Source organism: Prionailurus viverrinus, chromosome C1, assembly GCF_022837055.1.
Source record: "Prionailurus viverrinus isolate Anna chromosome C1, UM_Priviv_1.0, whole genome shotgun sequence".
NCBI lineage: Eukaryota > Metazoa > Chordata > Mammalia > Carnivora > Felidae > Prionailurus > Prionailurus viverrinus.
Genome location: NC_062568.1, coordinates 60,741,897 through 60,758,418, shown reverse-complemented (window position 1 = coordinate 60,758,418; position 16,522 = coordinate 60,741,897). Strand labels below are relative to the sequence as shown.

At 37.9% G+C, this 16,522-nt stretch overlaps 1 protein-coding gene across 26 annotated transcripts in view; it reads left to right on the top strand.

Moving 5' to 3' along the window:
* The window catches only part of XIRP2 (xin actin binding repeat containing 2), a 698,239-nt gene that overhangs the window by 670,661 nt on the left and 11,056 nt on the right, over window positions 1–16,522 (top strand). For 24 of the 26 annotated variants that reach the window (XM_047872623.1, XM_047872621.1, XM_047872617.1 and 21 more), the window contains 4 exons: window positions 4,513–4,623; window positions 5,256–5,328; window positions 6,256–6,386; window positions 7,031–16,340. In XM_047872623.1, the coding sequence (XP_047728579.1) occupies window positions 4,513–4,623; window positions 5,256–5,328; window positions 6,256–6,386; window positions 7,031–16,340 (9,625 nt within the window). The remainder of the gene's footprint in view (window positions 1–4,512; window positions 4,624–5,255; window positions 5,329–6,255; window positions 6,387–7,030; window positions 16,341–16,522) is intronic. The other 2 variants (XM_047872634.1, XM_047872633.1) reach the window with 1 other exon arrangement.

The window sequence follows — 16,522 nt, the reverse complement described above, 5'->3', positions numbered from 1 at the left end:
GAAGAAACACATCTGAATTTGAATATATCCAAATCTAGAGAAACAAAATATATCAATAGAAATTGTTATGCTCATCACTTAAAAGGAAGAACTGATTATTCTTTCAAACCTTGAATCCATTGACATTTTTGCTAACATAAATAGCACAATTTTGGTATTATGTCTGATAAAGATACAAACAGCATTAAAACATCATAACTATTTCTAGATTTATTAAAAATGAGATTAGTGGTGGGTAAAATAGCTAAATTATTGGCATTGAGCATGAATTTTTTTCCTACCATAGTGAGGCAGTTACTATGCACTATTTTGCCAAACTTTCATCACATTTTGTTTTATTGGGTATACTCCTAAAAGTCACAATAATAATGAGTCACCATAAAAAAGTTGGTCCTACTCTTTCTTTACTCATTGCGCTAGAATGAGTTTGAATTTTTAAATTTTTTTTAATGTGTATTTTTTTAAATTTTTTTTTAACGCTTATTTATTTTTGAGACAGAGAGAGACAGAGCATGAACGGGGGAGGATCAGAGAGAGGGAGACACAGAATCTGAAACAGGCTCCAGGCTCTGAGCTGTCAGCACAGAGCCCGACGCGGGGCTCGAACTCACGGACCGCGAGATCATGACCTGAGCCGAAGTCGGCCGCTTAAACCGACTGAGCCACCCAGGCGCCCCATGTGTATTTATTTTTGAGAGAGGGAACGCAAGCAGGGGAGGGGCAGAGAGACAGGGAGACAGAACCTGAAGCAGGCTCTAGGCTCTGAGCTGTCAGCACAGAGCCCAACATGCAACTCAAACCCATGAGCCATAAGATCATGACCTGAGCCGAAGTCAGAGGCTTAACTGCCTGAGCCACCCAGGCTCCTGAGTTTGAATTTTTATTGGTACAAATGTACGACGTTTTTTCCTATAATGATAGTAAGTTGGGTAGGCAGGATGTGATGTCTTTCCTGTGCTGGAGAAATCTCCTTAGAAGAAGTATATATATCAAGGGTAGCTTTTCGTAAGATACTTGTCTAATATGTGAGCCAACATCAGATTGGTATGAGCTATGCAAACATCATATTATTTTGTGGTTGTGCCACATTCTCTTCTTTAAATTCCAGTATTAGAAGACATGTATCATTCCTTTTTCTATAAATGGAGGGATGAAATGAAAAAAAAATTAAGTGTAATTTAGTGACTTACCCAATATTATGACATACCCAGTAGAGGAGGGAGTTAGTACAAAGTCCCCATTTCTGATTCCTGGTTAATCCATCTGTGAACAACTGCATTTTTGTCTCTTGCAGCCTGAGCTATATTTGAATTTAATATTCAGGAACAAATTTTATTAATTGTTTTGTGTGAATTTATGTATGGTGTTCTTGCCAGAATTCTTTATTGCACTTTATTTGTGTAATTTGATTTCTCCTGAGCATCATGATGACCCATCATTTTACCTAACCCTGTACTTTGTAGACACAGCAACTGAGAAGAATGGAAGGCATATTTAAAATCCAAACTTAACTAGCTGCAAAATATGAAACACAGTAATGATAGAAATAAAATCTTGGCATATTTTAAGATAGATTGGATATAAATTATAGCAACCTGGGGGCAATAAAATTGACATATGGACAGTAACATACCAAACTAATGTAGCAATTACAGTTCTATTTAGTAATAGCACATAAGTAGAAACTTCCAGCTCTAAACAAAATTTATGTACCCTTGTACTCTTTATGTTGTGTCATCTCCTACAAGAAAACATACTTAGATATGATAGGCATGGATTGTTTTTACTCAAGTAGATACACATTAAGTATAAAGTGCCCAGAAAATGGTAACTTTCAAAATATTTCAAAATTACATCTATTTACTGTTTTTTGCTTGCATTTGTCTTAACATACAGATTCAAATCACCAACTCGACTCATTCAACCTGATGATTAGCAGCAAGTATAAGAAGCTAAAATTTCTATAGGTTCCAGGCAGGGTTGTCGTTGTTGTTGTTGTTGTTGTTGTTGTTGTTGTTGTTGTTTTAATGTCAACTTGGTGTCACTTATTAGTGAATAATGTGAACAGTGACCAACTCAAAAGTACATGTCCCAACTAAAAAGGTTGACCACTACTTAGTTTGTTCCAGCAAGTAACTCCCATGTTGAAATGTGAACCCAGTGTTGCTGGATCTTCAAAGTTTTCAAAAGCAGGCAGAAATTTTGATTTTTGTAGGGATTAACTAATTCCAATTTTAAAACACCAATAAGCATGTCTCTGGTCCATAGCTTCTCACCTGGAACTAAGTAGAGACATGATTCTATAGTAATGGATCATGGTGCTCTTCAGTAAGGATCTTGGTACTGTTCAGGTTCCCACTGTCCTTTGCTTTTTCATTGTCTGTTTAATCTGTATCATAAGAAAGCCATAGAATATTTCCTTTAGGGGCACCTGGATAGCTCAGTTGGCTAAGCGTCCAACTTCAGCTCAGGTCATAATCTTGCGGTTTGTGAGTTCAAGCCCCACATTGGGCTCTGCATTGACAGTGAAGTGCATGCTTGGGATTCTCTATCTCCCCCTATCCTGCTTTCTCTCTCTCTCCCTCCCTTTCTCAAAATAAATCAATAAACTTAAAAAAAGAATATTTCCATTATATCTTCATAGATGGAAACGCTTGTCACAGTTGTAAACAATGATCATGAAAAGACCATGCATTTTTTCTCTTTGCAGCCTTCAATGATTGTTATTGTTCCCTGCAGCCCAGTGTTATTGATCTCCTTAAATAAAACTTAATTATGCAGAGCTTCCTATTAAATCAAATTTTGATTATTTGAACTTAAAGGAAAGGATATGGATTATTTATTTTCTATACTCCCTCTTGAGAAAGTAAAGTACATGATTTGTTTGTTGTTCCATCTCATTTCTAGGACATTCTCTGGCAAATAGAGTGTTGAACAAAATCAATTTGTTAATAGAATTTTGTGATTTTAGTCATTCATTCATTAAGTAAACTTTTCCTTAAGAATATCCAAACTTTTTTTCTTAATTCTCCTTCCTAGAAAAGTAAAATAAGATTGGATCATGCTATATATCTCTAGGCAGATGTCTGATTGCTGCTTGGTTAATCAGAACGTTTACCCTGTATACCAAATACCCTTAGAGGGAAAAAGTCCGCTAGCAAAAAAACAAAAACAAAAGAAACAAGTTAAGTTCTCATTAATCAATTATAAACTTATTTTTAGTCTAAAGGATTAGAATTTGACTGCTCAAAATTATTTAACTTTGTGTAAAAAAAATTAGTGCTCATATTTGGTGAAAAATAATGGACCTTGGCTCACCTGACTATTTTCTACAAAGACACATTTTTAAAAATTAGACCTCAAAAACAGTATTTGATGGTCATGTAGATATCAAGATAAAAGTGAACTTCCAACTTCAAACAAGTTCAAATTCATGTGTTCTTAGAATCTCTTCATATCCTTATTTTTTGAAGTTAAGATTTTTAGCAATATGCCAAATGACTCATCATATCAATCAATCAATCACATACTTATGTCAGATCACATTCTATAGTAACAACAGGGCTGGATCACCAAAATTAATAGGAGCATCAAAGTATCCGATTCAGCCAGGGTCGCCTGTGATAACTTAACCAAAATCAAAAGTTGCCCCATGCATGGAGAGAGACATACATACTAGCATAATATGGTCTGTTTATGTTGGTTACATTTAATGGTTATATTCTTCATTTGAACTCTGGATGTGTCATCAAACTAGATGGCAAACTTGGAGACTAGAATGTCTTTCTGTAAAAAGTTTGGCTGAAAAGTCTTTCTGAAAAGTTGGCTGATAAACAACAAAATACATTTGTTTTCCATAAGGATTTGCATTTTCGTTTTGACATTCATCTTTCTCATATTATAGCTTACTAAGGGTAGTAAGCAGAATAATGGCTCTTGAAGATACCCATGTCCTAATCTGCAGAATCTGTGAATATATTAAGTTACATGGCAAAGGAGAATTAAGATTGCAAATAAAATTACAGCTGCTAATCAGCTGACCTTTTGACAGGGAGAGAGTCCTGGATTACCCAAATTGGCCCAATGTAATCACAAGGTGGAACAGGGGATTGGAAGAGAGAATCAGGAATGGAAGTGTGAGAAACCTGAGCAGGAACAGGGCCGTGAGCCAAGGAAAATAAGCACGCTATCTAAAACTGCAAAAGCCAGGGAATAGATTTTCCCCTAGAGCCTGCAGAAAGGAATGCATACCTTCTAACACCTGTCACCACCCCCAGTGATATCCATTCAGGGATTCTGACCTATAGAACTGTAAAATATATTAAGTTTGTGCAGTTATAAACCAATCACTAAGTTTTTAATAATTTGTAACAGTAGCCAAGAAAACTAATACACTGAGGAACTTTAATTTTTTTCAGAAGACTGTCACTAAAATTGCATTAATAAAAAAAAAGTTAACATTTTCAAACTTTTATTAAAACATGGTGTATTTCTTCATTCATTTCCTTTCAGGAGATAATCCACAGCAGCCAAGTGGACATTTCAAGAAGCAGCCAGGAAATGGAAAGAAATGAACAAGCAGCCTCCAAAGCACACAAAAGTGACGTTCTTGAAACAGAAATGGTAACTACTTAGAAACACAATACTTTCCCATTTCCAAAACTGTGTGGAAATTCTAACCTCATTGTAAACAATTGCTTTTAATGTCCTTTATGTATTTAATACCAATATACATCAGCATCTATGTCCCCATTTTGGCACTGATGTTCTTTGAAAAATAAAATGATCATGCTAAAATTTTAAGTGCACTTTAGTTGTTAATTTATATATGTTCTGTTATACCATGAGCCCATGCATTAAAACAAGGGATAGAGGGGCACCTGGGTAGTTCAGTTGGTTAAGCATCTGACTCTTGATTTTGGCTCAAGATTTGACTCTTGATTTTGGCTCCCAGGATCATGGGGTCATGCTGAATGTGACCCTGCTTAAGATATTCTCAATCTCTCTCTCTCTCTCTCTCTCTCTCTCTCTCTCTCTCTCTCTCTCTCTCCTCTGACCCTCCCCCATGCTTGCTCTCTCTCCCTCTCTCTCAAATTAAAAATTAATTAATTAAGGGATAGAAGTTTAGTTAGCATCTCTCAAAGTGCACCGACGTCTTGAATGAAAATCACTGTGAAATGAAGAATATATATGCAGTACTAAAATAACTGACTTCTTAAAAACATTTATTTATTTAAAATTATCTTTAAACACAGGCCTCTCATCTTGAAAAGCACACTGAGGAAATAAACCAAGCTTCTCAGTTCCATCAATGTGTTCAAGAAACAGGTGAGAATCTGGTATTATTTGACCCCAGTATGCCTTTCTCCTACTCATGTGTCTGGGTTTGAATGGAGGACTTCCAAAGCATAATCCCTCCCACTAAGTACATTTAATAACTATGACTCACAGTCCCAAAGGAGACAAAGTAGTATTTCTATACATAATTAGGTTCTGCCTATGGTAACAGATGCAATAAGCTTCTAAAATAGTTCACTGCCCATCAGTCTTATGAATTCATCCTAAAAGCCTAGAAGGTGATACGCCAGTCATCTCTGAATTGCTTTTTGCCTCAGGCACCTACAGTAAAACTTAATGTTTATCAAGTTCCCTAAGAACAGAAATGTTATCTAGATTGTATTACTTTCAATAACAGATTTTAACACTTCTAAATTCAGTTTTCAACCTACATACATGAAATTGAACTATAGACAAATCTGTACGAGTTTGCATAAGACAGGTACAGGCTGTCTTGCCCATAAAAGGGGAATGAGAAGTTTTGTTGCCTTGAAGACCTAAAAGGGAAGATTTAAGCCAATTGTGACCCAATCATTACTTGAGTCTGTCTGTATTTTGGCTTTATTTTGGTTTTGCAAAGGAAGCAGGTATTCCTTTTCTGTCCTTCTGGTGTGCTTTTCTTGTTTTATAACTTGTATTATTTTTTCCTAAGCATGAAAGTAAAACATGCTTGTAGAAAACTTGAAAAATATATACAATTAAAATAACAGTTCCTTCAATTACGACTTCTCGTCTAGAGATAACCACCACCATTGTTCTCCCTATATTTCTTGACACTAACTTACATAATGAAATGGTGCCATATGCATATATTTGTACCTTGAACCTTTTCATTTAACATATATTGTGAGAAACTTCCTTCTCAAACATCATATTTATTAGTTACATAACATCCCTGGTATTCTTTTCTGTTTGCAGTCATTGATACACCTGAGGATGAAGAGATTCCAAAGGTTTCAACAAAGTTTTTAAAAGAGCAATTTGAAAAGTCTGCCCAGGAAAAGGTCCTTTATTCTGAGAAAGAGATGACCCCAGCCAAGCAGATTAAGGTAAAACAATATCTCTATATGGAAACATATTAAGTGTAAAACCAGATGTAAATGCATAGCATTTTCAAATTATTGAATGTTTTATGTGGTTTTTCAACTAAATCTAGAGCCATTAATTTTTCCCCCATAAGGAGAATATTATTCTACATGAGAAAAGCAGTAGAGTTAAAACTTTTCTCACTAAAAAAAAAATAGGGAAGAAAAAATTATATATGCTCTAAAGTTTAATAACTAGCATTAGATAAAATAATAAAGTCAATTTTAAATGTCAGATACTCTGCTTAAAATTCCAAGGAAAACAAAATAATTCTCAAAAGTACTTTAAGACTTTTACTGTTATCCCTCTAGATTACTAAGCACAGTATATTAAGTAAAGGAGGAAGAAAAATCAAGATTATGTGTAAATGTTAAAATACTGACTTGTTGATGTATTGAATGGGGAAAAGAACCCTAAAAGTGCAAATGAATTATAGGAAAGATAGTAACAAAACTGAATATTGCTTCTAAGTAGGTCTTGAAAAGGAGTATGTCTTCTGTTGTTTCCAAAGGAGATATCATAGCCTGTGGACAGGTAAGGGACAGTGCCTAGGAAATCTTCACCACTACACCCATTTTTATAAGATTTGACTTTCTTTCCCTTCAAGATTGAAAGTGAATATGAAGAGAGTTTAAAACCATCATCAGTTGTGGGTCCCTCTTCTACTTCTTGCACTTCGACCAGCCAGAGGAAGGAAACATCAACCACAAAACATAGCACCCACAGTGCCACTTCCTCAACTCTAGCACAAGTTAATGCCACCTCTACGGGAAAGACAGAAGAATTTCCTCCTCCCCCACCTGAAATATTTCAAGCTCCAATAGATGCGACAGCATTTTCCCAGTCCCCTGAATTCCCCAACCCTCCTAGAACACCACCAGTACCCAAAGAATTATATTCTAAGCAAAGAAATTTGTACGAATTAAACCGTTTATATAAACACATCCATCCTGAGTTAAGAAAAAACTTAGAAAAACATTATATCAGTGAGGTTTCTGAAATTGTCTCTAGTCAAGTGAACCCAGGGAGCTCAGTTTTAGCAGATGTGCAACAAGCCCGGTATGTTTTTGAAAATACAAATGACAGTTCTCAAAAAGCTCTGAACTCAGAAAGAGAACACATGGAGTGGGATGAAATTCTGAAGGGGGAGGTGCAGTCCATGAGATGGATCTTTGAGAATCAGCCATTAGATTCCATCAACAATGGCTCTCCAGATGAAGATAACATCAACGGGGGCATTGCTGATCAAGAAATCATTGCTGGTGGCGATGTGAAATATACAACATGGATGTTTGAAACCCAACCCATAGATGCACTGGGTGATCATTCTTCTGGCATGGAAGAAAATGCTGAGAAAATTCCTGAACTAGCCAGAGGAGATGTCCGCACAGCCCGGTGGATGTTTGAAACAAAGCCATTAGACTCAATGAATAAAATGCACCAAGGTCAAGAAGAATCAGTGGTAACCACCATAAAGGACATCACTGGTGGGGATGTCAAGACTGTGAGGTATATGTTTGAAACTCAACATCTGGATCAGCTTGGACAGCTTCATTCAGTGGATGAAGTTCACCTTCTGCAACTCAGGTCTGAACTCAAAGAAATTAAAGGAAATGTGAAGAGAAGTATAAAATGTTTTGAAACTCAACCATTATATGTTATTAGGGATGGTTTCGGTCAAATGCTAGAAATTAAAACTGTTCACAGAGAAGATGTTGAAAAGGGAGATGTGAGAACAGCACGTTGGATGTTTGAAACACAGCCCTTGGACACAATTAACAAGGATATCACAGAAATTAAAGTTGTCCGAGGAATATCCATGGAAGAAAATGTCAAAGGTGGGGTGAGTAGGGCAAAGTGGTTATTTGAAACACAACCTTTGGAGAAAATCAAAGAAGACTCAGAAGAGGTCATCATTGAAAAGGAAACAATAATAGGTACAGATGTCTCCAGAAAGTGTTGGATGTTTGAAACACAGCCATTAGACATTCTAAAAGAAGTTTCTGATGCAGATCCTCTAAGATCTGAAGAGATAATAGGGGGTGATGTACAAACTACTAAGCATCTATTTGAAACACTTCCAATAGAGGCTTTAAAAGATAGCCCTGATGTAGGAAAACTTCAAAAAATTACTGCCTCTGAAGAAGAAAAGGGGGACGTTAGACACCAAAAATGGGTTTTCGAAACCCAACCTCTGGAAGACATTAGAGAAGATAAAAAAGAGTACATACGAACAGTGAAACTTGAAGAAGTTGACAGAGGTGATGTAAAGAATTACACACATATCTTTGAATCAAACAATTTAATTAAATTTGATGCATCACATAAAATACAGGTGGAAGGAGTCACGAGAGGTGCTGTAGAGTTAAATAAATCACTGTTTGAAACAACACCACTATATGCCATTCAAGATCACCTTGGAAAATATCATCAAGTAAAGACAGTCCAACAAGAAGAAATCCTAAGAGGTGATGTACGGAGTTGTAGGTGGCTCTTTGAAACAAGGCCCATTGACCAGTTTGATGAAAGCATTCATAAATTCCAGATAATTAGAGGAATATCTGCTCAAGAAATACAGACTGGAAATGTGAAGTCTGCTAAGTGGCTATTTGAAACTCAACCTCTTGATTCAATTAAATATTTTAGTAATATGGAAGAAGTAGAAAGTAAAACTGAACAAGCTACAGATATTGTTAAAGGGGATGTCAAAACTTGTAGATGGCTTTTTGAAACCCAACCAATGGAGTCTCTTTATGAAAAAGTTTCATTAATGAGTGACTGTGAAGAAATTCGTAAAGGAGATGTCAAAGCCTGCACTTGGCTCTTTGAAACTAAGCCTCTTGATACCATAAAAGATGACTCTGAAGCAACAGTCAAATTGCAAACTGTAAAACAGGAGGAGATCCAAGGTGGGGATGTTCGTACAGCATGTTTTCTTTTTGAGACAGAAAATTTGGACAGCATACAAGGAGAAGAAGGAAAAGAAATCAAGGCCATGGAAATGGATATCCAAGCCGGAGATGTCTCCAGCATGAGGCATAAGTTTGAAAATCAGTCCTTAGATTCTATAAGTTCCAGTTCAGAGGAAGTTTTGAAAAAGATCAAAGCCCTAAAGACTGAAGATATTCAGAAAGGCAATGTTTTAAATTGTAGGTGGCTTTTTGAAAACCAGCCAATTGATATGATAAAAGAGAGCCAAGAAGGTGATGAATTAGTTAAGACAGTGACAGACATACAAGGTGGGGATGTAAGGAAGGGGTGTTTTATTTTTGAGACTTTTTCTTTAGATGAGATTAAAGAAGAATCTGACTGTATCAGTACCAAGAAAACAATTGCTGAAGAAGTAATGAAGGGTGACGTAAAAAGCTATAGAATGCTCTTTGAAACCCAGCCACTCTATGCAATTCAAGACCGAGAAGGGTATTATCATGAAGTGACAACAGTTAAAAAGGAAGAGGTGATTCATGGAGATGTACGAGGAACGAGGTGGCTTTTTGAAACAAAACCATTAGACTCAATTAATCAGTCAGAGACTGTGTATGTTATTAAATCTGTCACACAAGAAGACATTCAGAAGGGAGATGTTAGTTCTGTCAGATACAGATTTGAAACCCAGCCATTGGATCAGATTTCAGAAGAATCCCGTGATACCGTGTCCACTGTAGACTATATTCAAGGTGGAGATGTAAAAACAAGTAAACAACTTTTTGAATCTGAAAATTTTGATAAGAATACATATATAAGAACAGTAAGTGTCAATGAAATACAAAAGGGCAATGTTAAAACATCTACTTGGCTGTTTGAAACGCACACTATAGATGAACTGAGAGGAGAAGGGTCAGAATATAAAAATATAAAAACCGTCACCCAGAAAGATATACAGAAAGGTGATGTTAAGCAGGCAGTATGGCTTTTTGAAAATCAAACTTTGGACTCTATTAAGGAAGCAGATGAAAGCACCACAAAAATCATCAAGGAAGAAATCCCTCCTTCTGATGTCAAAACAACTACATGGCTCTTTGAAACTACACCCCTTCATGAATTTAATGAAAGTAGGGTAGAGAAGGTAGAAATTATCGGCAAGAGCATTAAGGAAACGTTGGAGGAACTCTATTCTCAAAAAGTTATTGAGGCTCCTGGAATTATCATTGAAGCTGATGAAGTTGGGGATGTTCGAATGGCAAAATACAAGCTAATGAATCAAGCCTCTCCTGAGATACAGAAAGAAGAAATTATTAGGGTTGATCTCAAAAATATAATGGTGAACCTACTCTCCAAACGAGACTGTACAAAAAGGGAGATTTTGGTTAGTGAAGAAGAGAAGGGAAATGTTAATTTGACCAAAACTCAATTATTAAACAGATCAACAGAATTTCATGCTGAAAAAGAAGAAATAGTGAGTGGTGATGTACAACAAGCAATAAAAAACCTGTTCTCTGAGGAAAGATCTGTAAAGAAAGGCATTTTAATTCAAGAAGATGAAAAAGGAGATATTAACATGACTATCTATTGTCTTCTTCATGAAAACACTGGTGACACAATTGAGCGTGAAGAAGTAATAGGGGGTGATGTGAAACGTACCATTCATAGTTTGCTATCTTCCATATCAAACAATAAAATATCTGAAAGGGCTAAAATCGATGCCTCTGAGAGGGGAAATGTTCAGTTTTTCACAACATGCATAGAAATTGGAGCTTTGGATTATCTTAAGCAACTCCAGATAGGGTCAAATGAAACACTAACAGCTGGGAAACAAGAAAGAGAGGAAGAAATAATTGGTGGTGATGTGGAGGGCACAAAACTGTTACTGAAGAAAAGGCAATCTCGGGTTGAACGTACTGTTAACGAAACTGACATCATCCCAGGAGATGTGCAGAATACAGTTAAGGTTTTTATGACAGAGCCTCAGACTACATTTTGCAAGACACCCAAAGAAGAAATTATAAAAGGTGATTTGAAATCAACCCTAAATTCCCTCAACCAGGCCATAAGTCAGAAAACAGTAGCTAAAACAGAAGAAATTATAAAAAGTGACATGCTGGCCACATTCAAGTCACTTAAGGAATCAAGCCACCAATGGAAAGAATCTAAACAACCCAATGCCATCCCTGATGATATTGAGAAAGCTATTGAATGCCTTGAAAAGACTGCAAACACAAGGACAGAAATCCTGAAAAAGGAGCTTATCCGAGATGACCTTGAAATGTCATTAAGGAATCTGAAAAAAGCACAGAGAGCTTTTAAAGAGGTGGATAAGAAAAGTGTAATGAAGGAAGATGTGAAGGCGGTGATGGTAGGTTCTTCAGAAGAGCAGAAAACAAAGATTCATCAGGTGGCCGAACAGAGGGACAAAAAAAGTGTTCTTCAGCCAAGACCAGGACCTTTTGAACCAGCAGCCAGGTGGCAAGGGGGAACAGATACTCCCAATCAAACTACAGGCAAATCTTGTCATGGGAATTTAATAGAAGAAAGAACTGAACTTAATCTTCCAAAAGCCCCAAAAGGCACCGTAAAGATTGTCATAGATCGTGAACAAAACAACGACGCTCTTGAGAAAAACCTTAGAAGACTATCTAATTCACACCACAAAGCTAGTAAAAATGTGTTGGAATCAGGGGACAAAATGGGTGTCTGGATGGATACCACAGCAGAGCAGCATTTTGGTGATGAACATATGAGCAGACAATTGACTTCAACTGTGTCAGCTAAGGAAAATCTAAAAACTAAGGAATCAGAGACAGTGAGAGAACAGAAGAAGGATGCGGTCTTTAACTCTACCCAATCTGTTGATAAAACAATTGGAAGGCAACAGACTCAAACTTGCAAACTGAGAAATGACCACCAGAAGATTGAGTCTTTCTCTGTAAAGAGTCCAAAAAATACCAAACAGACTAAAATATCAACAGGTAAACAAAGCCCTAAGCCCAGTCCAACCCAGAGTCTAGTCAACAAGACAGTTGTGGAAACTTGCGAAGTTTCGGAGGACTTTCAGAAGCAAACTTCGTTAAAGCAAGAAATACAATGTTCTAGTAAAGGTATAAGGAAGAACATGAACCCTCAGCCAATTTTGCCTATAGATCAAGATATATCAAATACAACAGAAGTAAAAGTCTCCCCAAAAAGCCACAGTAAATTTAAGGCAAGTGACAAAAAGCAGGCTGATGTTCATCTGAAGAGTCAGGACTTTCTAATGAGGACAAATACTTCCACAGACTTAAAAAGGGCAATGGAAATGTCCTTTAATTCAATCAGCTTTAACCCTGAAAATAATTTAAAAGAAAGTGAGTGTTCTCTTCCACCTCCATCTCCACCTCCTGCTCCACCTTCCAATGCGTCGTCTGAAATTGAATTTCCTCTTCCTCCTCCACCTCCTTTAATGATGTTGCCTGAAAAAAACGTTTTTCCTCCCTCACTGTCCACAGAGATGATAAAGGCTGAATTTGAAAGTTTCCCAGGCCTCCCTCTTCCTCCACCACCAGAAGATGAGAAATCTGAATGTCTGTCAATGTTTCCGCCACCTCCCCCTCCTCCAACCCCATCTCTTAAACCATCGCATCTCCTTCCCTCCTCTGTTCAAGAAAAGCGAAGTGGAGCAATCATACAATATTCCCAAGAAGAAGCCTCAAGTTCGCAGCAAACTCATTCTCAGGCTAAAGTCCTAACAGGAAAATCAGGAGTAATTTTGCCACCTCCCACATTCCCCAAACCCAAATTTTTCAAACAGATGGAAGATAAAAAGAATCATGGTTCCCCAAGAGGTGAATTGGAAACTTCCCCACCAGATATGGAATGTAAAGCCACTCCCTCGAAGGATCAGAAAAAAGTAATAATGGTGACTAACAGTGAACACACAGAGATGAAGCAGAACTTATCTAGAAATCTTGATGAAAGCAAACAATTATCTATGGACTCTAAAAGATCTCTCTCACAGACAGTTCCAGAAACTTCACAACCCAAGGAAAACACAATAGCACCTCTGGTAAAATCGCATTCATTCTCAGCAGGCTCAGGACAACAAAGTCCAAAACCTTATATGAGAAAATTTAAGACACCTTTAATGATTGCTGAAGAAAAGTATAGACAACAAAGAGAAGAGCTTGAAAAACAGAAACATGAGAGTTCTTGCTACAAGATAGTCAAAACAGAAAGCCCAAATCAAAATATGTCAGAGTTGAAAAAGGGAGTGCTGTTACAAAAAACAAATGAGGTGGTTCCCCTACCCGGAATGGACTCTCAAAGTCATTCTCAAGTACTGGGAGTGGGCGCGGATAACCCGCCTTCCACAACACCAGCGGTGACGGTTGCTGCCGAGGGGCGCCAACGTACTCTCCTAGCCTCAGAAGACAAAGATATCATGGAAAAGGAAGTTTTACAGAGCTCGAGGGACACGTTACAATCTATATCAGCTTGTGAAATTAAACAGAGTCACCAGGAATATAAGACACAACAAGCACAACAGAAGTATGTGGAGGAGCAATTGCACTTGCCCCAAAGAAAACCAGTTTCCCCAAGCTTCACAGTTAAGAGTACCAAGCTTCCAACTGCAGATCACAAATTAAATGAAACAGACCACATCTATGAAAGCCATAAAAAGCAATCTGAAGTTGATGTTCAAACCATTAGCAAACGACAGTACCAGAAAACTGAGAAAACTGAAGCAAGCACTGAATATAGTAATAAGCAATCTGTAGCTGAAAAATATTGTCAATTACCTAAGAAGGAGAAAAGAGTAACCATCAAATTGCCTACAGAACCCACAGGGAAAAGCCATGAAAATAAACTCAATATAGTTCATGAGAAGCAAAGGGAATATAGAGAATCTGAGAGCGGGAAACTTCCAGGAAACGAAAGAACAAATCAGGAAGCATCAATGGCTGGTCCAAAGGAAGAGAGACTAACAGTGGAAAGAAAACAAGAACATTTGAATAAATCGGCACAGAAGGTAGTCGAGCAAAAGGTTACTGATGTACATCTTGATTCACAGACACAGAATTTTCAGCAAACACAAATACAGACTTCTGAAAGTCAAGTTGAACATAAAAAATTGCCCGAGCCGTATAATAAGCTGCAGGAAGAAAAATGTCTTGGAGTCAAGGGCATACAACAGAAACAAGTCTTTTCTAATACTAAAGATTCAAAGCAAGAGATTACACAGAACAAATCTTTATTTTCCTCTGTGAAAGAATCCCAGCAGGATGATGGAAAATGTGCTATAAATATATTGGAATTCTTGAGAAAACGTGAAGAACTACAACAGATTTTGTCTAGGGTAAAACAGTTTGAAGCAGAGCCAGATAAAAATGGCCTTAAAACATTTCAGACACTGTTAAATATTATTCCAGTATGGCTATTAAGTGAAGAAGAAAGACAATATGGAGTTTGCATTGCTATGGAAAATAACATAGAAAAAATCAAAGAAGAAATAACGCATATTAAAACTCAAGCAGAGGAAATGCTTATGTCCTGTGAGGATATAATTCAAACAGCCATGATATCCTCCAAAGCAGGAAAGCAGAGGCATAAACCCACCAGCCTTAACGAAACGTTACCTAAAATGCCTAATGTTAGCGAACAGCAAGAAAATACGATTGTAGAAAAAACAGAACACTGCCAAGTAGCAACTCACCATGAAGCAACTGCTCACAATCATGTGAAAACCCATCAGGAAATTAAATTAGATAATAGCAAGATCTCTCCTCCCTCCTTAAAAACACGCCCACCGTCACCAACTTTTATAACAATCGAGTCTACTGCCCGGCGAACAGAAACCTCTACTAAGGATGAGCTCTCTCAGTCCCCTAAAAAGGACAGTTTTGCTGAACCATCGCCAAGAACTCCCATGGCACAAACATCTAGGGTTGGCAGAGCAGATGCGTCCCCTCCTCCGCCCAGGAGTCGCTCTGAGCAGCTTGTCAAACTCAAAGACACCACTGCAAAGCTGTCCAGAGGGGGCGTCCCGTGCACATCAGGAACCCCGGTTCCGATTGTGGAGAAAAGGTCTGAGATCATCGCGTCTCCTGCAACACTTCGTCGTCAAATTAAGATAGAAACCCGTGGTAGGGACTCTCCACCCACAATCACAATACCTATAAGTGTAAACCATGTAGATAGTGGTTCCTTCAGAGGATCCATGGAAGCTCAAGAGGAAGTTAGGCAAGTGGAGAAAAGGGCAACTTACTTTCACAAAGACGCTGGGAATTCCGCGCAGCGCCTCCTGCCGGACACTGAAAGTTTTGACGCGGTGGAAATCATCCGCAAGGTCGAAGGGCCCCGCCGCTCAGAGCACACTCAGAGGTTTGAAGCCGCCAACCAAACTGTCCAAATGGCTGAAAATTTCGTGAGTGACCATGAAAATGAAATAAACAGATGGTTCAGGGAATTTGAAGATGGCCCAGCTTTTGAAGCAAAGTCAAATAGAAGAGTTTATACCAATGGAGAAACAAACCATAATATTAAACAAGAAAGTCATTCGTTTTGTAAGGAGGAATTTGGATTAACATCTCTAGAAAATACGAGTTTTACAGGCTTTTCTTGCAGCCGTCCTAGAGAGCTACAAGAAAAAATCTCTGTCAAGCAGCCCAGCGTCCGCTCTGAAACAAGGACGCTAAGTGAACATTTCTCAGGTGTGGATGCATTTGAGGGCCAAGTTGTTGGGTCGAGGATGACGGTCTCTTCATCACATAGCTCAGAAGCTGGCAAATCTGGCTTTGACTTCAAGCATGCCCCGCCAACCTATGAAGATGTCATCGCTGGCCATATTTTAGATATTTCTGATTCACCTAAAGAACTCAGGAGGAATTTTCAGAAGGCGTGGCAGGAGAGTGAAAGCGTTTTCAAAAGCCTGGGCTGTGCAACCTCAGATGCTTCTGCCACTGAGATGAGAACCACCTTCCACGAGGACTCTGCATTTATCAGTGGTAAATGAGAGTGTGCAGAGTGTGAAGATTAACCCGCTTAAAGGCACATGTTCCATAGCTAGGATGGCTTGCAGTTAGAAGGGTGCTTGGCAATAACCAAAAACTAACAGCTTTCCCTGGTGGAGGATCTCCTTCTCTTTACAATGCTTGCTCGCTCTTACTGCTTTCTTTTCACAAAAGCA